The following is a 27,510-nucleotide window of genomic DNA, read 5'->3' as shown; positions in this document are numbered from 1 at the left end:
CATCTTCTTCCTCTCCTGCTGTTTTTTCCCTTAAAGCAAAAGAGCTGTGTCTGAACATCAGCTCCTTCATGACAAGGGGAAATCTATCCAAGACTTACGGCGACGATTCTTCCTTCACCACCTGATCGCAGAAATCCACACAGCTGAAATCAGAGCTACCTCGGAGGTGTCCCCTAACTCCAAGCCTGCTCCCAACACAAAGAACCACCCCGTCCGATTCGGGTCTGATGATGAGGGCAGATACCTAACTCAGGAAACCAACAAGGTAGAGACATACAAAGAGCAGCCACTGAAGACACCTAGCAAGAAAAAGAAAGGCAAACCTGGAAAACGCAAGGAGCAAGAAAAAAAGAAACGGCGCACTCGGTCTGCCTGGCTCAACTCTGGTGTGGCTGGGAGTGGGCGAGAAGGGGACCACCCATATGACATCTCTGTGACATCGCCGGAGCTCAATTTACGGTAAGTGGCTTCTATGCCCCATAGACTTTCCTTGGTGTGGCCCCCAGCTGGGGTGTGTAGGGTCCTTCCACCCACCACAGCTTGAACAAACCTAGAATGTCCTCCCTTTCTGTGCCTCTATCCATTGCTCCACAATTTAAAAGCTTACAAAAGCAAGATGGCTCAGAATATTATCTGCCCTCAAGCAGTGTCCTCCCACCCCCTTAACACAAATGGGGCTTGGATAACCTGTGTCTATTCCTCCACCATCTCAACCCCAACACCAATCCTTTACTACTCTACCAAAGATTTTCCCTTCTTAGTCCGGCTTCAGAAGCCTGGGACCATCTTCATCATTTGCTGCAGAAGTATATTTATTTCCCTACTCTCGCACCTTGGCAAACTTTCTTGATCGTTTTGTCATTTCTTACTTTTTTTTTTTTTCACTTCAGGGGCGAACCCAGAAGGTTTTGATATGATCTACAAACACTACAGAACAATACTGTACCATAGACAATTCTGAGCCAGTCACATTTTCCATTTAATTATATTTAATTAAACCTTAAATTTATTTTCATTTAAATCAACATTAAACACTTAAACACACACTCTCAATTTGTTTAATTAAATTTAACTCTTGCTTCTACCAACTCATGAAAAAAAGTCATGAATGCTGAAAATTTTTAAGTTTTGACTTGCGAAGGACAACAGTTTTTTCTCATGTATCTATTTATCCACTGGCAAGTTGAAATAATTTTTCCAGGGTATTGCAGTACGAATAATAAGACTTCACATTTACATGGCTTGTTCATCCTTGGCTCATGGATGCAGGTGGTAATGGCATTCACTGACTTCGGGGTCAAATACCTTCAGTTCAGTTCAGGTCTCGGGTCTGAACTTATTAAAGTTCACAACCGTGGGCAAGTTACATGGTCTAAGATTCACTTTTCTCTTCTGTGAAATGAAGATAATGATTATAACAACCTCACAGGGCTGGGTGAAGATTAAACGAGATTACATGGGTTACATGCTTGTCATAGTAAACAATAAAGCGTAACTTGTTGTTTTGGTACTTTTAGATCCAGGGCTGATTGTTCTATCTATCTGGATATGTGTGTTTCTGTGAGGTGAAAAAGCAGCAAATATTAACCTCATTTTATAAACCAGAAAGCCAAGGCAATCCATGGCTAAATGACCTCAACAGCCCTGGGAACTGGGATAGGTAGTCCTCAGAACTGGATTTGTTTCCCCATTTCTGGATATTTGGACCAGCACTGTGTTAGTGCTGCCTCCTGATTCAGGCATTTTCACCGACAGGATCTTTTCTGGTTTTTGCTTTTCAGTATCGCTCTTCTGTGGGGTTTGAAAGAAAGAGGAAACCACACAAGGACGTGTCATATGCAGCTAATTATCTCATTAATTAGAGTCCCTTGTTATTTCTCCAGGCCTTTCCTCTGACTAGTAGAGATAGGATTACAGGGTGATATTTCAAAGGGGAGTTTGAACCTACTTACCATCACTTGTCTCTTAGATTTAGGTTGACAAAACTCATCATTAAATAGCATATAAAATGATAATTATATTGGACAAATATTTCCACTTCAGTAATTAAGGAGTAATGACACTAGAGAAACCTTCAGCAGAGTGAAATATTTTGCAAATATCTAACGGATCTGTAATGGGTAACAAACCCTGTAAATCTTGGCTCAATGCACATATTCAGTGTATTTTAAGATAGGATCCTAACTGTACATACTTATAACTAATGCAAGGGCTTTATTGTCAGAACCTATTTTTTATCCATTGTCTTACTCTGTGTGTACATACATTTATTAGAGTTCTGAAAACGAAAGTATACTTTTTTATGGATTTCATTTATTTAGGATTTGCAATGCTCTGAAGTATCTGGGAATTTAATGAAATTCAGCACTCATCAATTCTTATGCCCAAAGCTACCCCTATGTTAAAGAGATCTAGTAAAAATTAGGCAGTGGCCTAATCAAATCCAGACCTAGAACTGAAAGAAATAGAATGTTTCTGCTTTCTCCTTTCTGTTCCCTGGTTGTGAGGGACGTTCATGGAAAGCATTGTTTGTTTGGCAGCCAGATGTTGGCCCTCTCCCAGTACAACCCAACAGAGGTGCAGGGAAGATCGGGGAAATTAAGGAGTGTACTGAGGAGACTCTATGGGGCTATGCAAATGTTCTAATCCAAAGAGAATCTTTTCAGAATAACTATTTTGCAGTTTCATAAGCCACCAACCTTTGATTAGTGTCCTCTCTTTAGTCTCTTTGCATTATTATACAGTGATCTGATGATATGGCAAGCACAAATTTTAGTAAAATATATGTATTTCTTAAGAGAAACTACTGAGCTAAAACTGTCTGGCTCCTCTCACATGAACCAGTGGGAGGTATATAGTTCAAATGTTGGAAATTACATTTTGAAATTTTTGATGTTGTAAATGAGATGTCCAGATACAGTAGGACTCATTTAATTGAGACCATATATTTTGCCTTGGTAAATATTGACTTAGAAATAATACAAAAGCTTCTCAGTATTCAAAAGAGACTCTAAAGTGTTGTCATACACACACATACACACACACACAAAACATACACATATACTTTCAGGTCATGTTATATGTTTTACTTGGCTATTCCAAAACGTGCCATTATAACAAGCAAACTGGCTGGACAAGGGGCAATATAATTAAAAGATCTTTTCCTTGGTCCTTTATCTCTTTTCTCTTTCCTTCCTTCTGAGGAAATAATTGTTCAAAATACTCGTCATTCCCTCCCTGCTTGCATCATTCTTAAGTTCAATTCACTAGATACCTTTCAGTACAAAAACATTTTAAAATTGATACAGCACACAAATTATTGAGTTTCACAGTCACCTTTTGGGCTTTATTCATAACGTACATCCACCCACCATTAAAAATGTTAATCTTAAGTTATTTTCTCTGCAGTTAGGAGCTATTTTGCCATTCCAAGCAAAACGATTGCTGAAGATGTCAATTTCTTAAGACATTAAAACATCCTAAATGTTCAACTTGCTTTTCTTTCTTCAAGCTGCACAAAAAGTTCCTAAATTGTCAAGAGTTGGCTCTTCTGTAGGTCTCACCCCCATATGAGTCTACCATGCAAAACTCTGCCCACCTCTGGCTGTTAATGCAATGGCACAGCCAATCGAGTTCCATTCTATAGGTGCTTCCTTAGAAACCACTGAAATAGACACACAAAGAGAAGAGAAAGCAGAGAAAATGCTGCTGGCCCATCTTAAAATACTGTCACTACAGTGTTTTAGAAAGAGTTAGGAAAGGTGTCAATCCCCGGTGGTAATTTATTCTGCGTGATAAACACAGTGAGCTGAAACACTGCTATTTTATACTTTCAAATCAATTGATTCTTATTCCCTAATTTAAGATGAGCTTTCCCAATTCCTAATTCCAGATCAATTCCAAAAACCAGCAGAGTGAGAGACAAATAGTTCTTAGTTTTGACTTCAAAAACTAAAATCCAAAAATAGCTTCATTCGTTAGTGTTTAAGGACAGCTAATGGAATGATTGATATCATCAAATCACCAACCAAACATACTGTTCAAATCCACATCCTTCCAACATTTACTCCAAATCCCACCCTCTACTCTCCTAACAGCTATTATCTTAGCGAAAGGTTGGCCAAATGGAAACCTGAACAGAATAAGCAAATTCTGGATCACCCATGTCAGGCATCGCTGGGGAATAAACTTCTAGCAAGGTGTATTTGATGATGGACTGCACAACCTAGCCTTATTTCCAGACTCTCCCTTCTCCTCCAATTGACTTTCCAATTGGCAGCTTTGGAAAATTCTCCCAGGGTCTCCTTTTTCAGACAGAGTCTATAGAATTAGAAATGCAAGCTTTTTCTCTTCCTTCACTACATTGATCATTTGATCATATTGAAGACCCTGCTGTAGCAAAGGTTCTGGAGAATCAGGTGGATCCCACTGATACCTCCTATTGGGAATATTTACAAGAAATCCCTGGAATCTTTTCCATTGTAATTCTGTGTTCCTTTATTTTTTATGCCTTTTCATTTGTTAAGGAGAATTAACCTGTTTTCTCCTCTTCATTCCCTTCCTTCTCTTTTCAGGAGGCATTGAAATTTTTAGCAAAGACCTTCAGAGGACGTATTACAGGATTCTGTAATAGTGAACATATGGAAAGTATTAGAAATATTTATTGTCTGTAAATACTGTAAATGCATTGGAATAAAACTGTCTTCCCCATTGCTCTATGAAACTGCACATTGGTCATTGTGAATATTTTTTTTTTTTGCCAAGGCTAATCCAATTATTATTATCACAATTACCATAATTTATTTTGTCAACTGATGTATTTATTTTGTAAATGTATCTTGGTGCTGCTGAATTTCTCTATTTTTTGTAACATAATGCACTTTAGATATACATATCAAGTATGTTGATAAATGACACAATAAAGTGTCTTTATTTTGTGGTTGATTTTAATAATGCCTAAATATAATTATCCAAACTGATTTTCCTCTGCATGTAAAAATAGCAGTATTTTAAATTTGTAAAGAATGTCTAATAAAATATAATCTAAATTACATCATGACTCAGAAGGTGAATTATGTATACCCTTTAAAATTTCTACTAGAAGGAACATGATGTAATATTTTTAACTGTATTTGAATATGGTTTTCAGTATAATATGTTTTTATTGGTACATATTCCAACATTTTCACATTAGCTTTTAGTTAAAAACCACTTAAAATGTATTTCGTCCAATATTTAAGTTCAGTTCAATAGAATGGCTGAACTATGTAGACATCTTTTTATGAGGTATGTCCAGTTTGAAGTGAAGATGGGAGAGGGCAGGAAAAAAAGCAGAGAAGTCAGGAGAAAAGATTATAGAAACTCAGTCCAGAGAGTCAGCCAGAGCTGAGAAAAGGGAAAGAGGCAGATCAGGAACCTTAAGGCCAGGGGCAATTTTCACCAATGTAAAGTTTAATTTGAAAGAGCTTGCTCTTACTGGTAACAACAACAAGCATAAAAGAGCTACTTGAGAATTTTACCAGAGAAAGGGAAAAGGACTGAGATCTGGAAAATACATAATAACTCAAAAAAACATTCCCTGAGGAAGACTGCTTTCCTGTTGTATCACTCCCGGCTCCAGGGACTTGGGTTGCCAACAGCATGGTGTGACACCATATGCAATCACTTTCCACTGTGAGTGTCATCCTACTTGTTCCTACCTCTATGTTCAGATGAAAACAGACATCTTTTCTTCTACAGAATTTTTTCTTTAACTGTCCACAGCTTAGGACCCACCCATCAGTAAAACAGTACAACAAAACAAAAAGTCTATGAATCAAGCAAGCACATATTTGGGAAGTATTCTGTTTATGCTCCCAATCCTGTTAGATATCTTTTAGATGTTTGGAAGATGCACAAGAAGTAAAATATTGTAACTGTCCTCATGACTCTCTCATTCTAGTGGGTAGATTATACATACATTTATAAGAAACAACTAAATGCTGGATTCAAGAAACTATTAAATGATCCAAGGTTCTACAAACATTTTATTTTATTTTTTTAAGATTTTATTTATTTGACAGAGAGAGACAGCAAGAGAGGAAACACAAACAGGGGGAGTGGGAGAGGGAGAAGCAGGCTTCCCACGGAGCAGGGAGCCCAATGCAGGGCTCCATCCCAGGATCCTGGGAACATGACCTGAGCCAAAGGCAGACACTTAACAACTGAGCCACCCAGGCGCCCCTCTACAAACATTCTAAAAAGGAAAGATACACACAAAGGGAGAGATTGGTCTGAGCTCTATGTGATTAGAATAATGTTTCTGGGATATTCAAATATTTAAAGATTGAACTTATTCATATTTTCATTTGAGTCCCATAGCCTTCAAAAGTGGACCCATGTGAATTTTTTTGGTAAGAAATGTGGACCTATGTGAATAAGCAAAACCTAGAATTTGTGCTTAGCTTCACATATGGATTTGCTGGATATGGTTTTTAGCATTCAAAAATTGAAGGCCAACACACTAAACCTGTATAATGCAACTAGTTTGGAGTACCATAACAACAGATATGACCACATTTTGCAAAACTCCATCTGAAACTCTAAATCTTAAGATTGCACCAAATCCATCTAAGTTGTTCACATGAAAAATATGTTTTTTAAACACTGGCTTGGTAAATACTCTTAGGCAAGGAAGTATCAGGTTCAGGTCATCTTTAAATTTTTCTTCACCAATAGCCCTTTCCTGAAAAGAAAAGGGGGAAGAGGGAACTTGGGAATTTATGGTTATCAAATCTCACCAAAGCATTATTAATACAATTATTGCCTTTAGAGTCATATGAAGGTCTTCGAGCAATAGTAAAGACTAAAATCATAGGATAAGGCATGGAGTGGAAAGATGAAGGAAGCAAAAAAGCCTTTTAAGAACAAATGGTGATTTTTTTATGACACTGTCATTTTCTATGAAAGAAAAACTGAAATATATAATTTAAGATAATAAGTGTTTAAATATAAATAAACTCTTAGCAAATTACAATCTAAGTGAATATGATTCAGCCTTGACTTAAGTCATGTTTATAAAGCAATAACAAATAAGGGTGAGTTGGACTAAGTATTCTAGAATTAAGAAAACCTAATCCACTAACTCACTATTAACTTCCTCCAATGTCATTCAGACAGAAATTTGGTATTTAATTAGACATCTAAGATATAGTCATGGACATTGGGGAGTCCAACTCCAAGCAAAAGACAAGAAGTGATAGTTAAGTGTGAAGCCCCTATTCCTTTCTTCTGTATTTCCTTAGCCATTGTCGTAAAACAGGTACATTCTAAAGGTTTGTGCTTACAACACAACTAATACATTCAGGGCTACATTAAGTTATGAATCAAAGTCCATGTTGACATTATTGGCCCTGAAATATTTATCTTTTTTTTATTAACACACAATGTATTATTTGTTTCAGGAGTACAGGTCTGTGATTCATCAGTCTAACACAAGTCACAGCGCTCTCCATAGCACATAGCCTCTCCAATATCCATCACCCAGCCACCCCAACCCTCCCACCCTCCTCCACTCCAGCAACCCTCAGTTTGTATCTTTATTTTTTTTTCCTTTAAGTAGGCTCCACACCCAGTGCAGAGCCCAATGTGGGGCTTGAACTCAACGACCCTGAGATCAAGACCTGAGCTGGGACTAAGAGCCAGACGCTTAACTGACTGAGCCACCCAGGTGCTCCTGGTCCTGAAATATTTAAAGTGAATACTGGCATCTCCCTTCCTTGTTACAAAAATTAGTTTGGAATGCAGGCGGCATCAATCCTAGAAATAACGGAGAAACTGATGCTTGTCTTCAGAGACAGCAAAATCATACATTTTGATGGTTAAGAATTCAGTTTTAATTTTCTATTACCTATTCTGAGTACCAGTTGAGCAAATCAAGCATTTAAGTTTCTGTATTTACCAAGCAAGAACAAAGGGAGTCAATCGTTTTAAAATTCAGAAAGCTCTTTCTAGTCATATAGTAATGGACCCAAGAAGAACAAAGCCAAGTAGAACTTCAATTTTATCTTAGAGTGCATTCACTAAATACTGAAATACAGTTTAATAGATGCCCATTGGTGCTTGAAGAACACAAGTTAATGCCTTTTGTAAGAAATTTGAAAATACGTACACCATCACAGGGTGTTAACTTTGGGATAATCTTGAGTTTAATTCTAGAGTTTAATTCTAAAACTGTAAGGTACAGTTTAACTGCTATTTTTCCCTTTGACCACAAAGTCCACAGAAAAACGTGATCAGCGCTGGGCAGAAATAATGTGTTGTCGCTGAGAGGGTTCATCTTCCGTAAATCGTATGCACTTTCATTGAGAGTTCTAAGTGTTCCCAGAAGAGCCACCATTCCTTCTTCAAATAAAGGGTAAAAGACATTCCAATCACAAATGTTTGCCACTTCCCTTTATTTACTAACCCAGCAGGTGTTAAGAACAAGACTATTACTAAAGAAGTCTGTTACATAGTTAGCAAAATGCTGCTAATGGTAAGCTCCTCCAAGCACTCAACTGAACATTCCAGAGGAGGTATTAAACACTGGTAGCTACTAAGATTCCAAAGGCTAAAGGTATTGCTTTAATGAATTATATTATCATGTGTCCTGGGGTTAACTCCTAAAGAAAAGTGCTAGTCCTTCAAAGTTACCAATGTTACTTCCCTTTGTGGACTTCTTAAGGGCAGGAACCTTATCATTCAACACATACTGCCCCATATCAAATCATAGGATTAGTACATAGCAGGTGTTCAATAAATATTCATTGAACAAAATTTAAAAGTTCTTTCAGCTTCTGAATGAATCAGCTGAAAAGCAGAGTTGAGCAAAATGTCTGCCAGAGATAGGAGATGGATCAGAGTTTTGAGTATTTCAGATTCCCAGGTCATGCCATTTTCTTATTCCAGTAACAAGAAGCTTGGAGAATAACTGCTCTAAGTTGTCAAGTGTTAGCCAGAGTGCCCTTTGTTTTTCAACCTCTGGTTTAATAGGAACTTTTTCAGCTCTGTAAGTACAAGAAGCAAGGGTTTTTTGTTGAGTACACAGCGACCTCCCAGAGGAAGGGAGGAGAATTTAAAATATCAGGTTTTCTTCCTATGAATACACCGCACAGAAGTTACCCACAGGGCCCAGTTGTGCAAAAGAGGCACACTGCTATTTTGTCAAAAGATTAATGTACACAGTTCCCAACCAGAGCTACCCAACATCAGGATGAGAACATTCACATCTCTGTGTAAGTTCCTGATACGCTTATATTTACAAGTGCAAAGCACAAGGGATATGTTTTAAAAACTGCATTTTAATTAAACTTCAAAACGTCTTCCAGAAAATGTCATTACATTTTCCTACAACCCGGAAGACATTTAAAAATTGGAATACAAAATGTGTCACGCCTGAAAAAGTGGATTGCTTTAATGGTGACTCCTACTCCTTGCCAAATCTGCATTGCTTTGGGGTCTGAAAAGATCATTCATCCATCTTCCATTTGAGTAAGGCAATTGATGGTTACAGCTCCCTGGGTTGCCACTGAAAAACTGATGGGAAGTGGCTACGTTGAGTCCCATGTTCTACAAAATAAATGCAAAACAATAAGAAACTGTGCCATGTTGGATTTCATAATTCTATATTCACATTACTCTTTTTTTCATTCATCATGAGTTTTAATAAAACCCTTGAGTGAATGTATAATACAAAACAATATACTGAAGAGTTGCATCATGGCTACCTACAGGTAAAAGAAACTAGAAAAGCAGGTACGTTTTCTTAAGAAGGATGTTTTTCTCCTCAGATGACACAGTAAGAGATTCTAATTGCCCTGTTCCTCAAGAATTGGAAATTTTATTCCATAACAACATTTTATAACATTATAACAACCAGAAGGGTAGAGAGGATGAATTAGCCTAACACCAAGCCAACATATAATAGAGCTAATATTGCTTTTTTATGAGCTTGCACTAATCAAATCCACACTCTCCTATTTAATCCTTCCAAGCATCCCCTGAGGTAGATACTATTTGTCTCTATTTTACAGATGATACAGCATTGCATTAGGTTACAAGTCTTGTCCAAGATCACCCAGCCATTTGCACAGCAAACAGGACCCAAAGCAAGCCTCACCTGCCCTCCCAAGTCTGTACTCCATGGGCCAGAGATACAACTGTTGCAGTAAAGCTTGCTTCAGAATCAACATCTTTTAGACAAAACTATGTCCGCCTTGCTTTCAGGGAGTTCAGGGAAATCACGGGTCTGACACAATCCTATTTTGCTCCATTCTCTACCTCCCGTGAGGGCATCCTTTTACCAGCTCTGCCCTTCATGGCATCTGGCAAGGCTGACTATAATGGCCTTATATTCCACAAAACTCATAAAGTGTGCCCTCTTTCTCTCAGACACCCCCCCACACACACACACACGCACACGCACGCACACACATGCGTGCGGCCAAGAAGCCCAGGGGTTTGCACAGTCCCATGAATGAACAGCTGTTGCTTTAAAAGGAGGGTGGCAGAGGAGGGCAACGGAGCGCTGGCTGGCTGGCAGGCGGGTGTGTGAACGTATACAGAGAGCCACTTTCTGTAAGAAGGCTAAAACATGTTTAAAATGGGACCACCTCAGAGATGAAATCTTTCCCCTCCTGCTACCGCTCAACCTGCTCCAAGACTCCAATATTCAGTTTTTCCAAGCCTCACTCTCCCTCCCCCCACTTCCCTGGAGAATGCTGATTTTCTATGGGAACACTTGGCACATCGAAGAGCAGTTCTACTCCTTCATTTCGCAGTCAGAAATAATCTCAGCAGTTAATTATTTCCCCGGGGAACAGAAGAGTGGGCCCGGTCTGCGTACTCCTCTAGCCACTGCCCACACGGGGCAAACAATGAGTGTGCCATCATCGTTCTTTTCAGCGGGCTTTCATCTCGAAACTGGCTTTTGGTTACTGATTTACTTATTTTTAAATTACATGGAAAGGGAACAAGAAAATGTTTCCATTGAGATCAACTTGATTCAGGAAAGAAGAATGCCATTCGTCACGGGAGGGCGCTGTGGAGAGAATGAACGGGGCGACTGGAGTGTCCGCTTCTTTCCATTTGGAAACCAGCTGGGGGCAAGGGTGAAGATAACACACCAGCTCCTGGAGGTAGGGGCTTGACTTGGTTTTGAAAGCACGGCTGCTGCAGTCTCTTGAATTCTCCCGTTTCCCTCAGAGTCTGAAACTGCCTACCTTTTCTCGTCAAGTACATATTCTTCCATTTCATAGCTCTCAATCTAATTGTGAAGAATCCTGCCCTGCTCAAAGCTCTCTTTGCATTTCACACTAAGTGACTCTTTTAAAGAGATATGCAATTAAATATATATTTTTTTATCGCCCAAAGGAATACACAAGCCTTAGGGTAATGGCTGCACATACTTTATTGATGCACTGAACGTGGGAGATGATATTTTTACCTTTTACTATGTTAGACTGTTCGACCATGTCACTCCAATTGGCTATAGTTCTCATTACAGTTCTCCTTGTCCCACGTTTTCCAAGAATCACAGATTCTTGTGCCCAAGCAACGAAGGCTACTCTGTAAACCTAAAGGCAGATTAAATTCTATCTTCCTCTGTGGAGGACTGTTATCCTGGTTGTCTAATTCTGTCCTTACATCACCTTCTCCTTTGGGGTCACAATCAAGAGGTGGATTAGCTTGAAAAGTAAATGTCAGGCAGACTCTGTTCAACTGATTGGATTGCTGGGCTGGCAGTTCATATAGTACTTAGTCTCTCTCTGGATGCCATGCTGAATCTACAATTGTTTATTTTATCTTTTCTTATCCTATATATATTTTTAGCCATTATTTCCTATTGAGTTTATGTTTTTCTTTGAGAATTGGTCTAGCAGCAACCTACTGGCCAGTAAATAGATATTTTGTTAGTTGGAAGTGACTGGGTCATCTGGAAACATCCCTATTCATTGGAGATGGAAGTTGCATTTCTTGTATTTGACATAGACTGTACCTTAATGCAAATCCCAGACAGTTTCTATCATCTTTTATGGTAGTTGTAATGGTATCAATAATAACCCCTCATGCTTGTTTAGTGTTACTGTAGCCAACGACCACAGAAATAATATCTCCATAGAAACCAGAGTCTACCTTGAGTAATCTACAATACAAATTCAAACTTCTAATGTTTTAAGTAAATGCAATGGATTTTGTAGTAATAAAAATTATAGGGCTTTTCCGCTAGCTGAGAACTAAGAGCTCCAGAAAGGTTCGAGGTTACATAAAGGTAGGGATACTTTTCTTTTATTCCAGAGGAAGTCCACACAGCAGGTGCCCTATTTAACATTCACTGCACACACTTAATAAACATTTCTCATATGTTGGGCACACAGGACACAGAGACAACTGAGGCACAGTCTCTATTTCAAAGAACCAATAGATTACCTATTACAATCCATTTTAGGTAAGCTTTCTGCTGGTACCACCTGGTATTAGGAGAAATATTTCTCCTTCAAATACTGCATCCCTTGTTTCATGAACACATGTTGTTTGTCTTCCCAGTGTAGGGAAAATATTTGTGTTTCCAGTTGAAAACTATGCAACAAGATTCTAGAGGAAACTCCTGTAGGTTATCAGATTCTGATTCTGTGGGAAGTATTTTATAATGCTGTGAATTGTAGGTACCTGACAGCAATGTAAAATAATTCTTGTCTACAGTTTTGTCCTGTCTGGTAGAGGTTGAATTGACTTCTTTCCCCACCCTTGGAAAAAAGTTTTGCCTCCATTTGCATATTCATTTCAATCTTTTTTGAACACGTTATATCATCCATCTGTCCCCTCATTGATTAGTGCAGAGAGTAAATCTTTAACACATGTTCTTTTATAGCTCTCTATATATTAGACTTACAATTTTTTTAATCATCTTGCAATACCAGTATCTTCCACGTAAGAGGTCCAACCTTTCTTCATTCCATGTGTTTTGGGAGGACCGGAAGGTTAACACAACCTTCCAGTCCACAGAGTGGGCAAATGACCCAAATTTCGTCAAACAGAGAACTCCATTATCGCTGACCATAGTGATTGGTTTAGGGATGGGCACATGATCAAAAGTGACCAATCAGAGTTCTCCCTGGACATTTCTGTTGGACATTATGGGAATAACGTTACGGCTTTCTTGGCAGCCTTAGGTTGTAAATAAAATGTCTATGTTTTTCTTGTATTCCTATCGCCCCTAGCTCCATGAAGGAAACTAGTATAGGAGGGAAAGAGGCAACTTATAAAGAAACGCAGAGAAAAGAAATGAAGAAAGATAACCATGAAACCATGGTTTGTGCCTTGGATCCACCCATTCCTAAAATTTTTAGTTATATGGCAAGGGGCAGGGGAGGAGGGACAATCTCCTTTTTCTTAAACTAGTTTGGTTAGGTTCTGTCACTTGGATCTCAAAGGTTCTAAAAACCAAGCCTGATTTCTGACTTTTCCTGATTTTCCCTTCTCCTCCAACAGCAATCTATCCACTTCTGAAAATGTCTGTGAGCATCTAAACTTATTTGAGCAGCTAAGATCATTTTAAGATAACAGAGGTAAGTGAGATAAAGGAGTAACACACTTCTCATTTATATTAAGACAGGTTTAAAGCAGAAGGCAGTCTCTTCTGGGATTTTCTGCTACCACACACCTTTCAAGGCTCTAATAACTTCCTCTGGCAATTGACCCCCGAGCTTATAGTTCTTTTCTATCATCCCAGGCAGAATAGCACATCTTCAAGCACTGTCCACCTCCCTCCCAGCCCAACAACATGGGGTGCCTATATGAGTCTGAGTTCGCTAGAGAAATAGAACCCATAGGATATATGTAGGCTTTTGATGACAGACCAGACCTTAGACCATCAGTTCTTTTGGGTCTCTAGCTTGCCAACTGCAAATCTTCGATTTAGCCTCCATAGTCTTGTGACCCCATTTCTTATAGTAAATCAATCAGTTTCTCTTTTTCTTTAAGAGAGTTTTTTTCTCCTCTTAGTCTTGCCTCTTTCATAACAGATTAATTGATGTATATGTAGATTTATGTCCTAGATTTATACATATAATATATAGATTACATAGATATAGAGAAAGATCATAGATTTATATAGATTATATAGACATATAGAGAGAGAGGGGGATGGAGAGAACGAGAGTTTCAAATAGAAATCAGAATAAAACAGAAATGCTCAGATATACTCAGAAATAATGTTTATCTTCATGATAAAAACTCTCAACAAAGTGTGTTTAGAGGGAACATACCTCAACAGAGTAAAGGCCAGATATGAAAACTCACAGCTCACATCATACTCAGTAGTGAAATACTGAAAGCTTTTCTTCTAAAATCAGGAACAAGACAAGGATGCCCACTCTCGCTACTTTTATTTAACATAGTACTAGAAGTCCTAGCTCTAGCAATCAGATGAGAAAAAGAACAAAGGAGCATCCAAATTAGTGGGAAAGAAGTAAAACGGTCACTGTCTGCAGATGACATGATATATGCAGAAAACTCTAAAGACTCCACCAAAAACTACTGGAACAAATAAATGAATTCAGTAAAGTTGCAGGATACAAAATTAATATACAGAAATCTGTTGTGTTTCTATACACTAATAATGAAGTAGCAGAAAGAGCAACTAAGAAGATAGTCCCTTTTACAACTGTATCAAAAAGAATAAAATCCCTAAGAATAACTTTAACCAAGGAGCTGAAAGAGCTATACTCTGAAAACTATAAGACATTGATGAAAGAAATTCAAAATGACACAAATGGGGAAAGAAAAAAACACACACACAACACAACATACTCATGAATTGGAAGAATTCATGTTGTTAAAATGTCCATACTACCCAAAGCAAGCTACAGATTCAGTGCAAGCTCTATCAAAATACCAATAGTATTTTTCACAGAACTAGAACAAATAATCCTAAAATTTGTATGGAACCACAAAAGACCTTGAATAGTCAAACCAATCTTGAGAAAGAAAAACAAAGCCTGGAGGTATTACAATCCCAGATTTCAAGATATACTGCAAAGCTATAGTAACCCAAACAGTATAGTACCAGCAGAAAACCTGACCTATAGACCAATGATATAGAATAGAGAGCCCAGAAATAAGCCCACACTTAGATGGTCAATTTGTCTCTCTGACAAAGGAGGCAAAATATGCAAGAGAGAAAAACAGCCTCTTCAATAAATGGTGTTGGGAAAACTGGATAGCAACATGCAAAAGAACCAGGCAAAAACTACACCAAAGGAAGCCATCAACAAAACGAAAAAGGCAACCTATCAATTTGCAAATAATATAGCTGATGATTAGAAGCTAATATCCAACATATATAAAGAACTTCTACAACTCAATGCCAAAAAAATAAATAATCTGATTAAAAACAGGCAGAGGACCTGAAGAGACATTTTTCCAAAGAAGCCATCCAGGTGGTCAACAGACACAGGAAAAATTCTCAGCCTCTCTAATCAGCAGGGAAATGCAAATTAAAGCCACAATGAGATATCTATCACCTGATACCTTTCAGAATGGCTAGCATCAAAAAGACAAAAAAAAAATAAAATAAGTGTTGGCAAGGATGTGGAGAAAAAGGAACCTTCATGTCCTGTGGTAGGAATGTAAATTGGTACAGCCATTGTGGAAAACAGTATGGAGTTTTCTCAAAAATTACAAATCAGAATACCAAATGATCCAGTAACTCCACTACTGGGTATTTACCCAAAGAAAATGAAAACACTAATTCCAAAAGATATGCGTACCCTTACGTTTATTACAGCATTATTTACAATAACCATCAATAGATGAATGGATAAAGATAGGGTATATAAATACAATGAAATATGACCCAGCCAAAAAAAAGAATAAAATTTTTCCATTCATAACAACACGGATGGAACTAGAGGGTATTATGCTAAGTGAAAGAAGTCAAACAGAGAAAGATAAATACCATATGATTTCATTTATATGTGGAATCTAAAAAACAAAACCAATGAGCAAATAAACAAACCAAGAACAGACTCATAAATACATACAGAGAACAAACTGATGGTTACCAGAGGCGAAGGGGATTAAGAGGTACAAGCTTCCAGTTATAAAATAAATAAGTCACAGGGATGAAAAGTACAACATAGGGAATATAGCCAATAATATCGTAATGACTCTGTGTGGTGCCAGATGTTAACTACACTAAAAAAAGAGGGAGGAGGAGGATGAGAAGGAGGAGGGGTAAGGGGAGAAATGTTTAACCAATATCTGGGTACCCTGTAGCCCAGTCAAGTTGACACAGAAAATTAACTATCACAGAGCCCCACTCACATGCTCCTATAGCACACTGCAGAATGGAATCAAGACCAAGAAAAATGAGCCAACAGTGAGTGCCTCTTCAAGTCAGTAATTAATTATTAAATAGAAGAGAAGCCATAGGCTATTGTGGGGGAAGAGTAGAGAGGGAAAACCTCTCGGGGTGGCCAACAATTAGCTTCTCTTGTGTTGCCTGTATCTGATTCGCAATCCCAGTTCAGTGAAAGGAAAGCCCCAAAGACAACCAGCCTCACCCCCTTCGAATGCAATTTCGTGACCCGTCATTAGTATTCAAGCTAAGTCCTGAGGTGTCTCACTTACCCCACTTCAAGATGCTTGTGAAAATAGTCCTCCAATCACAATCTCACTCCCGTGAGTTTTAAAAACACAACTTGTGCCATTTTGTACACGTTCAGTGATGTTTAACACCCTGCACAGCTATAATACCACCCCTTGAGTCTAGCTCTGGCTCTCTGTATTTTTCCTACAGACATTCCTCTTAACGCTGTGTTGTAAATTGCCCACCTACTTCTCTATATCCTGATAGACTGTAAGGTCCATGAGAACTAGCACCACCAGCATATGGCATAGCCTGGCCAGTATCAGATGTTCAGCAAGAATTTGTTGAATGGGTATGAATGTGTTACTTCTAGATTTTAAGCTCCCTAAAGGCAAGGATCTTATCTGCCTCACCTCTTTCCCTGGAGATTTGTCAGAGCAGAACCTGACACACAAAAATACATATGTGTGGATGTGTGCATATGTTATTACTCCTCCTGACTTTCCCACAGCAAGTCTCCAACAAACCACCCTCCTGACTGTGGGTTTTCCTTATTTGGGTTTTGTAAACTGAATTGCCCACCCGCATTGGCATAACCATTTTTCCCTCACGATTCGACAAATATAGTTTACTTATTTTCAGATAGATTGCATAATAAATATTTTCTGGTAAATTATGCTCATAGGCTACAATCTCTAAAGTCATTTCTTTTCTCTTTTTGTTTCCTTTGATCATCATTTTGACCATATCCTCTAATGAATTGTAGCCTTCCATCAATTTCCTATCACACTGTGAGCCAAAACACAAATTTCCGAGTATTTCTTTCAAAGGCTCCTCCCAGGTAGACCCACCCTTTCTAACTGTTTTCATCTCCTACTCTAACCTAGCCTTCACCTTCCAGACCAACTAAATTTATTGTCATGTGGCTCCTTCCACTGGTTCTTCCTCTGCTGGCTGTGAGCCTTTGTTCAATTTTTTCCATATCTATGGAACAACAACCAAACCACAAGTTTCTCCTCTTTAAATCATAGCTCAAGGACCAACTGCTCCAAGAAGTTTTTTCCCCACCCATCTTCCTATCCATCAGATCATCACTGACCCTGACTTCTACCACAACATAACCTTGAAATGACTGAATTTATAAGTATGGTGTGGCCGTAGTCCAGCTTTTGGCTTACGTCAATACTAATGGCCTAATCTCACTATTAATCAATGTTACATTTAGAAAGAACCAAAAGAAATGTTCAATAGTCATTAAATCAGCACTGTAAAATTTAGCATTTTGGGGTGAATACAATTAGGTGTACTTCATTTGAGTTTCATGAATTTATTCCTGCCTTGTTCCATGGGAATTTGAGATTATAGTAACACCTTGCATACAATGACAATTAAAGTAGTATCAAGAGCAGGGAAAATGTGGATAGAATAAAATACCAAGATTATGGGGAAAACTGCAAATAAATAATCAGGCCATAGACTCCTTCATGGTTATTAAAGTTGAGCTGTTCATTTAGCTCTGATCTTGGCACTAGACCGTTAATCATTAAGCCCTATTTCTTACTTAATAGTTAAAATTAATCCATCCTCTTTGAATGATGTGAAAATAGTCAGGTTACTAGTACTTTTCAGGGTTGATAACTGTAGCATAAATTAGTGTTTCTAAAAATGTTTTGCCTGAAACATAGTCCCAAAAGACATGGCATAAACATGGCATAAAAAGGGGGTCCCGTGTTCAGTTTGGGAAGCTTTGAGTAATTCTGCAGAAAATAATCCTATTTTATTTTGTTAAAATTCAGTACTTCCCAAACGAATTAGAACACAATTCCCCAAACTTTGCCTCACATAATACCTTTCCCATACAACACCCCACAGAAATAGCTTCCAAGTGGCTCACTTGGAAAAAGCTGGTGTAGGACAATACCAAAAAAATCAGAACCACCACATCTTAAGATGCTTCAGCTGTATTTGTAGTGTTTCAGTTCTTAAGCTGGGTAGTGGGTATACAGGTATTAATTATGTAATTGTACATTCTTTTTGATGTGCTTGATAGATTTCCTAATTGCAAAAACAAAACAAAACAAAAAAAAATCCCTGTCATAGAACTCTAGGTTCTAGCAGCTTCCCCCGGGGAAGTGGAGAGCGAAAGGGCCGCTGACTTCACCTGCGGAATGGCCCCGACTGCATGCCTCCATCATTATTTGGAACAACAATAAATCAACAGTAACCATAACAGCAGCCAATACTTACCGAGTACCTACTATGTGCCAATTATTCTTTCAGGGCTTTATTCCTATGAATTCATTTAATCCTTATGACGCCCCTTGCATCAGTCTTATTATTCACATTTTACACGTGAGGAAACTAAACCATAAAGAGGGTTTAATGTCTGACCCCTGAATTACATATTTCACCAGTGCCCCATCCTGTATAAACCTTATGTTATCCAGGGTGGTCAAGAGGGACTTCCCACATATGGAGACACTTGAGCAAAGGCCTGAAGGAATTAAGGGAGAGAGATGTGTGGGTATCCGGAGGAACAGCATTCCAGGCAGAGGGAATGCCAACTGCCCATGGGGCAGGTGTGCTTGGCAAGTTTGAACAACTCCATAACGATATACGACCCCACGTAATCAAAGACCTGCCGACCTCCGCAGACATGTTTTTTTATTCATTATTTCTAGTTCCCTCGACGCGCTTTTTATTCTCTCTTGCCTCTAGAATTTTTCTCCTCTAGAACTACTCCTCTTCTCCAAGTCCCCACGTCCCTGTCTTGGTAAAGCTAACTTCTTTGGGTCTTATGTTGTAATAACATCTTCTTTGGCTTCCCCATAAGTGGACTGTTTCCCGTATATCTCATACCTCTATGGTTTTCCTAGCTAACATGTATTAGGTACTCCCCACAAGCCAGGATTATGCTAAGAACTTGGCTGGCATCATATCACACAAATTTCATGAGAGCCTAAATGAAATAGGCTTTGTTAGTGTCCCCGTTTTACGGGTGAGTAACCTGAGGCTTAAAAAGATCAAGCAACTCACCCAAGGTTACACAGTGAGAATGCAGGTCCAGATAAGGCCAAACCCTTGCTCTAAGCATTCTGCTATAAAGCCTGTTGAGCACTTACCACACTGCTCTGTAATTGCAAGTTCACAGAGCTGTCACTACCAAGATTCTTGAGGCAAGGATTACGTCATGTTCTTTAGTAAATTAAGTAAACATGACTAAATAAGTGGCATAGAGCAGCTCTCTTCACAAGCAGTGCCTCCTTGACTCAGGAGCACAGAGGCTAGGTCAGCACACTGGGATCTGAGATTTAATTCTAATGTTTAGCAGAGGCACCATCCAGGCATTCTTTCTTTGGCCAAACCACACCAGGTATATTTCAAATTCTGCATTTTTGCCCACTCCATCTCTCCTGCTTGGATACCTTGACCACCGTCCCCTGTTTCTCAGGGTCCAGCAGAGATGCCAACTTTTCCATCCACCAAGCCTACCCTGACCAGCCTGACCCTTGGTCAGAGTCTCACTCAGTACAAGAGAGTCCATGACAAGCTTTGCACAGTGGCAGTATCGTAGCCAATGAGGTTTATCCGAGGCGCGATTATTGCTAATTGAAAGACAGTCCATGACAATGTCTCCAACAATCCAGAACTTTGTCAACATCGCACCTTCCAGAACATTCCATAGATGACTTCCTTACTCCACTGAACGCGCCCGATCTCGTCTGATCTCCTTACTCCACTCCTAACTCAAAGCTCTTCTCTGCATCCCTCTGATTTCTGTACTTAATTTATACTGTACATATTTTTACTTCTGGCACGTTACATCATAAAAGATTCTCCAGTTGTTCTGTTTCCCCAGTTAAACAACATGGTGAGCAACAATCAATGCTTTAAAAAACCTCAAACGGCATTTGGAAGCCTTGTTTATTAAAATGACTTTTAAATTTTAACCATATATTGCTTAATTCAAGAGCTATTAAAACTTTACTTAAAAGGCACTGATGTACAAGAAGTTATTTTAAATATTTTGGAGTAGGAATAAACTTTATGTAATATTTGAATTATTATGCCCTTTTAATTAAAACTCTGTAACAGGTCTTATTCTCAGTCAAGCTCATTTTCTTGTCTCTATTCTGAACACGCTGTTCCAGGATGGATCTCTAAGGAAGAAGAGACTCTGGTATCCATATGTGATCATCATTTCTTCAAAATAACAACTCCTAAATAAAAGTTACTGGAGTTAAGTGTCAATTATTCAACATACAGACAACAAAGCTTTAAAGAAATCACACCACTGATGTGGTGGAAGATTTTTGAGTAACGCTGCTTTGATAATTATTGACCTATTTCATTAGGATAGACTCTCTTCATTTGTAATAATGTTAGCTAAGATTGCTTAAGCATTTCTTACAAACCAGGTATTATAAGTGCCTTGTATGCATTATTTCATTTAATCCTTCAAAATCCCTACAGGTCAGTAGGGTTTTTACCCCATTTTGCAGACAAGAACCGTTAGACTCATTTGTCCAAGCAATATGTATCTAGAAAGGTCATAGTCAGAATTGGAAGCAGACAATCTGAATCCAAATCCTCTCTCTGTTTTGTTTGTTTGTTTGTTTGTAAAATACGGATTCATTCATAAACTGAGACATCCTTTGGGAATTTAAAAAGTAGAAAAGTTTGCTACATAGTTTTTACAACTGATAAACAAGAAAAGGAAAGGGGGAAAAAAAATCCCAGATGCATAAGGTAAGATTTTGAAATATCTTACATCAGTTTGATGTGTAAGGTCTATTTTTTCTTCTGAAAAAAAAATTAACATTTCCTATTAATTATAACATAGTTTTAAATTATGGGATAAAATCCTTACTTTCTTTCATATTTAAAAATTATTAATTAGCAAGTGCCACAGATTTTCTTATAATAAAATATTTTTTTTTTGAATCTCCAAGTATACCATTTTTGGTCCCTGCGGATTATCTGATCATACACTTTAGGAAGTTTCTAACTGCAAAATAACAAGTTGGCAAAGAAAATATCAAATTTGCCAATTTAAAAAATTTAGCCATGATATCTTGATCTAAAAAAATCATTACTTTTATAAAATCTCTAGTGTCCTTTCATTACTAAATATTGACATTTTTAAAACCCTAACAAACAGAATTTCCTATTGTGAATATGCCATGTTAATATAAAATTTCCAGATTTAAAAAAAAATTTTTTTTTTCCAATTTAAACCACATAAAAGAAAGCTGGAAGGGATTTAAAGAGATCACAAGGTTCATCCACCAACCACTTGCAATCAAGACTAGTATATAGAGACATACTTTAAGGTTATTTACTAGAATAATGTCAACCATATTCCTAGATTGGGCTGTGATTATTTGACATGAAACAAAATGTTATGGGCATAATCTTAATTCCTGTTGACAGCTTGGAAGTTACCACTAGGTGGCAGCACAGGAGACACTCAGCCTCTGAACTGCTCTTTAATTGGCATGACTGGAGGGGTAAGCCAAGCAAGAGAAAGGTATAGAATTCTGTTATAAATTTCAAATTGTGTGGCTCTGTTGGCTACACCCTTTATGGGTTAGAGAAGACAAGAACAAGAATTTCTTTAAATGAAGGGAAACAGACACCCATAAGCTAATGCCCTTTAGTTTTTTCCTTCGTATGCGTATTTTTGCATAGTTGTAGTGAATAATTTTATATTCATCGAATCCACTTTCCACACTGAACTTTATTTTCTATTTTCTAAATGTAAATGGAATCATCCTATATCCTTGCTTTAAAATTTTAGACGGCTTCTGCTTGCTCCTTCCAAATGGCCCTGTCTGCACCATGTGGCCTTTACTTTCCCAAAGTCACCTTCCCTCTGGCTGCAGCACCCAGCACAGTGACAAGTACTCAATTCATATTTACTATTTTACAAAATTGTTTAAACTGTGGTAAAAAACACATAATATAAAATTTACCATTTTAACCATTTTTAAGTGTATGCTTGAGTAGTGTTAAGTTACATTCACACTGTTGTGACAGAACTTTGTCATCTTGCCAAACTGAGACTCTATATCCCTTCAACAACTCCCCATTTCTCCCTTCCCCAGCCCCCGACAACCACCATTTTACTTTCTGTTTCTATGAATTTGACTACTTTACATACCTCATAAAAGCAGAATCATACAGCACATGCTTTTTTGTGCCTGGCTTATTTCACATAACATAATATCTTCATGGCTCATCCAGGTTGTAGCATGTGACAGGATTTTCTTCCTTTTTAAAGCTGAGTAATATTCTATTGCATGTACATATATCACATTTTCTTTATCCATTCATCAGTTGATGAACATTTAGGTTGTGTCCACGTCCTGGCTATTGTGACTAAAGATGCAACAAATATGGGGAGTGTAAATGTCTCTTCAAGATTCTGCTTTCAGTTCTTTTGTCCATTTTCTCCTCTTTGGAGAAATGTCTATTCAAGAAATTTGTCCACTTTTTAATCAGGTTGTTTTTCTACTGTTGTTGTGGAGTTTATAGGAATTCTTAATATTTTCTGGATATTAATCCTTTATCAGATATATGACTTGCAAATATTTTCTCCCACTCCATAGGTTGCCTTTTCACTCCATAGATTGTTGTTTGTGCACAGAAGCATCAATTTTTTATAAAAGGAAGCTCCATAGTCTTCACAGTTATCATTCTTTATGGCAGTCACATCCTTCCACCCAGCAAGTGGAATCATAATTTACTTAACCATTCTTCTAATGGGACATTATTTCCTATTCTAAATAATGCCATAAAAATAGTATTAGTGATTATTTCCTTAGGATTTATCTTGCCAGAAGTAAAATTATTGGATTAATTAATATAAACATTTTATTTTTAACTAATTGCTTATGGCCTTGTTACTTAATGCTGAATTTTTTTCTTTTCTTAATTTATTATACCAACAGTAATATTATAATAGTTACTGTTTGTTGAATAGTTATTACATGCCAAGCACTCAGCTAGATTCTTTGCACATAATATTAGTCCTCGTATCAATGCTATAAGGTAGGAATTATCACCATTTTATAGTTAATAATACAAATTCCGGATTGTGTTAGTTACCCAAGATTGCATAGCTTATAAGTGACAGAATTATCATTTGATATTAATCTGCCTTACATTGATTGTCTATGCTTGAGAATATACCACTTTCACCCTTCCTTCACATCATCTTTAAGACTTATAACGTTTGCTAATTTAATAGATGAAGAACAGGTAATTATTAAGGCACACACCTTTGATTACATGAATGGATGCGTATTTTTTCACATTTTGTTTACATTGCCCCTTATTATTTCCTTGCCCTAGACTGAATGGATATTTCTTTTTTCTGCACAACCACAGCATAAAGCCGTTTATTTTTTTTTAAGATTTTATTTATTTATTTGACAGAGACACAGCGAGAGAGGGAACACAAGCAGGGGGAGTGGGAGAGGGAGAAGCAGGCTTCCCGCTGAGCAGGGAGCCTGATGTGGAGCTCGATCCTAGGACCCTGGGATCATGACCTGAGCCAAAAGCAGACGCTTCATGACTGAGCCACCCAGGTGTTTAACTTGTGGTTTCTTCTTTTGTTTCTAACTATAGAAATTTATTTTATCTCCATATATAAATACCCAGTAAATATTTATTTCTACTTTTTTGTTCTGCTTTTTCCATGATTCAATTTTGATGTTTAAATCTTTAATCCCTCTGAAATTTATTTTGAAGCACAGTGTAGATGTAAATTTATTGCCTTCTCAAAATTGTAAAGTAGAATGGTCCCCATGCCATTTATTAAATAATCTTTCCTCACTGTTCTTAATGCCTTAATTATATATTAAAGCCATTTATATGAACTAATTTTTAATAGTGAGTTTATTGAAACATAATTCACACTAAAGTGTACAACTGAGTGGGCTTTGTACATTCAGAATTGCACAACCATCATCACAACCTAATTCCAGAATATTTTCATTATCCCAAAAGGAAACCACCTACTGTCAGCAGTCACTCACCATCCTCCCCTTCCCTACCCTCAGGCAACCACTCATCTACTTTCTGTCTCCATGAATTTGCCACTTCTGGATATTTCATGTAAAAGGAATCATACAAAATGTGGCCTTTTATGACTGATTTATTTCACTTGCTTCCAGTGTTCATCCATGTTGTTGCATGTATCAGTACTTTTTATGACCAAATAAGATTCTAATATATGTAGGGGTGCCTGAGTGGCTCAGTCGGCTAAGCATCTGCCTTAGGCTCAGGTCATGATCACAGGGTCCTGGGATTGAGCCTGGGCTCTGCTCAGCAGGAAGTCTGCTTCTCCCTCTCCCTCTGCCTGCCAATCTGCCTACTTGTGCTCGCTCTCTCTCTCTGTCAAATAAATAAATACAATCTTTTAAAAAATATATTTTAAAAAGATTCTAATGTATGTATACACATTTTGCTCATCCATTTATTAGTGGATGGACATTTTGAGTTACTTCTACTTTTTTGGCTATCATAAATAATACAACTATAAACATTTGTGTACAGGTCTCTATGTGTGTGTATATATATAGACATATAGATATTTTTTCTCTTGGGTATATACCAAGGAGTAGAATGTCTAGATCATATAGCTTAACTTTTCAAGGAACTGCCAAACTGTATACAAAGCAACTGTATCATTTTACAATCCCACCAGCAATGTATAAGAGTTCCAATTACTCCACATCCTCATCAACACTTGTTATTATCTATCTTTTTTTATTATAGCCATGCAAGTGGATGTGAAGTTGTATTTCATTGTGGTTTTAATTTGTATTTCTCTAATGACTAATGATGTTGAATACCTTTACATGTGCTTATTGGCCACTTGCCTACCTTCTTTGGAGAAATGTCTATGCAAATCCTCTACTCATTTTTTAATTAGACTATTTGACCTTTTGTATTTGAGTCAAAAAATTTATTTATAATATTCTGGCTTCCAGTCCTTTATTTCCTCCCAATCTGTGGGTTTTCTTTTCACCTTCTTGATGATGTCTTTTGAGGTGCAAAAGGGGTGTTGTTGTTTCTTTAATGAAGACCGATTTACCTATGTTTTTCTTTAGTTGCTTGTGCTTTTAGTGTCATTTCTTTAAACTATTGCCAAATCCACAGTGACAAAGATTATGCCTATGTTTTCTTCGAAGAGTTCTATACTTATAGCTCTTTCATTTAGGTCTAAGCTCCATTTTTAGTTACTTTTTGTATATGATGTGAGGTATAGGTCCCACTTCACTCTTTTCATGTTGATATCCAGTTGTTTAAGCACCCCTGGCTAAAAAGTCTATTTGTTCCCTACTGAACTGTCTTTGACAAATTTCTGGGCCATTTATTTGTTCTAGTGATTTCCATGTTCTTGAAGGTCTACTGTGCCTTAATTATGTTTGCTTTACAATCTGTTTTACACCTGGAAAAGCTACCCTTCCCTTATTAACCACCTCCATCACCCACCCTCCTCCCCAACACACATACTCGAATATTCTTTTTGATTCTCACCTGCTTATTATTCTAGATCAGTAGTTTACAAACTTGCTTTTCCAGACAACAAATTGAAAGTTTATGGTTCACTGCTTGCATTTCTACTTAGTGATCATTTCCTTCCTCCTTGAATTGCTGTTGTTGATGATTTATGTATTTTTCTCCATCCATTGTTCTCCTCGAACAGGTATTACCTCCATTTAAAAAAGCAAATAAATATTTATAAATAGACATACAGCACAATGGAGTTAAATTCTGTGACTTGACCTAGTTCACCCAACTAGACAGTGGCAAAGACATTTGACTATCTCAATTGCTATAAAGTATATTTCTGAGACTGGTTCCACTTAAATCTTACTGCTCTTGATCTAGCAATCTGGGTTTTTAAGAAAAATTGAAACATATGTCAGTCGATCTAACTGTACTTTTTTTTCTCCATACTGGTTTATTGTTTATATCACCACACAGATTTACAATTTGATACTCTCTGACCTGTCAAAGCAGCTGCAACTTAGATAAAGCCACTAGCTGTTGGCTGTGTCCAACTGTTGTTTCAGTTTTAACTTAGAAGTATTCCCAAGGGATGGACAGTATGGTACCCTACTGGGTAGACACGCATAGCTTAGGATAAGCAGTATTTATATTGCTCTTCTAATATATACTACAGTTAGTAAAGCTCAATAAAATCTTCAGAGCTGGGAGAATATACCAAAGATTGAATGAGAAAATATTGTAGTGGACATGTATCTACCTTTCTCAAAAAAATAAAAGATAAGACACTATTTTGGAGAATAATGTTGCATCTTTTCCATCTCCAGGTCTGTATAAGCCAAAAAAAAAGTCATGTTTGCCAATGATTGGGCAATGCAATCTGCTGCCTTTCAAATATACAGATCATTCTCCTAGTACCAAAAAAAACTACCCACAAATAGTCTAGGTCAGCACTTTATAATAGAAACAAAGTGTGAGTCACATATAGAAATTTTTAAATTTTTAAATTAAATTTTTGAATTTTCTGGCAGCCACAAACCAGTAATCAGAAATAGTCAAAATTACTTTTAATATATATTACTTAACCCAACATATCTAAAATATCATTTTAACACATAATTTTCATGAGAATTATTGGTGAGATAGTTTCCATTCTTTATTCATACTAAATCTTTGAAGGCTAGTGTGCACTTCACGCTCAAAGCTCATCTCAATTCAGACTAGCCATGTGTCCAGTGCTCCGTAGCCACAAGGGGCTGGTGGCTGCCATAGTGGACAGCACGGGTCTAGACAGAAGACCTCAGGAACCTCTCCAAGCCAGAGGGCCACCGGGAGAAGGGAGGCATGGGAAGGAAAGGAGAAAAGATGAAAATTGGCAA

At 37.5% G+C, this 27,510-nt stretch overlaps 1 protein-coding gene and 1 pseudogene across 3 annotated transcripts in view; both read left to right on the top strand.

Moving 5' to 3' along the window:
• PTHLH (parathyroid hormone like hormone) overlaps nt 1–5,051 on the top strand; it is a 112,742-nt gene extending 107,691 nt beyond the window's left edge. For all 3 annotated transcript variants that reach the window (XM_031017869.2, XM_031017867.2, XM_006747052.3), the window contains exons 3-4: nt 37–459; nt 4,575–5,051. In XM_031017869.2, coding sequence (XP_030873729.2) covers nt 37–459; nt 4,575–4,584 — 433 coding nt within the window. In that variant the 3' untranslated portion in view covers nt 4,585–5,051. The remainder of the gene's footprint in view (nt 1–36; nt 460–4,574) is intronic.
• A 15,106-nt stretch (nt 5,052–20,157) lies between these two features.
• LOC115936892 (U4 spliceosomal RNA) lies at nt 20,158–20,226 on the top strand (annotated as a pseudogene).
• The last annotated feature ends 7,284 nt before the right edge of the window (nt 20,227–27,510 follow it).

The sequence above is a fragment of the Leptonychotes weddellii genome, chromosome 5 (assembly GCF_054177405.1).
Source record: "Leptonychotes weddellii isolate Sample4059 chromosome 5, ASM5417740v2, whole genome shotgun sequence".
In the NCBI taxonomy this organism is placed as follows: Eukaryota; Metazoa; Chordata; class Mammalia; order Carnivora; family Phocidae; genus Leptonychotes; species Leptonychotes weddellii.
This window is presented reverse-complemented; position numbering and strand designations above follow the sequence as displayed.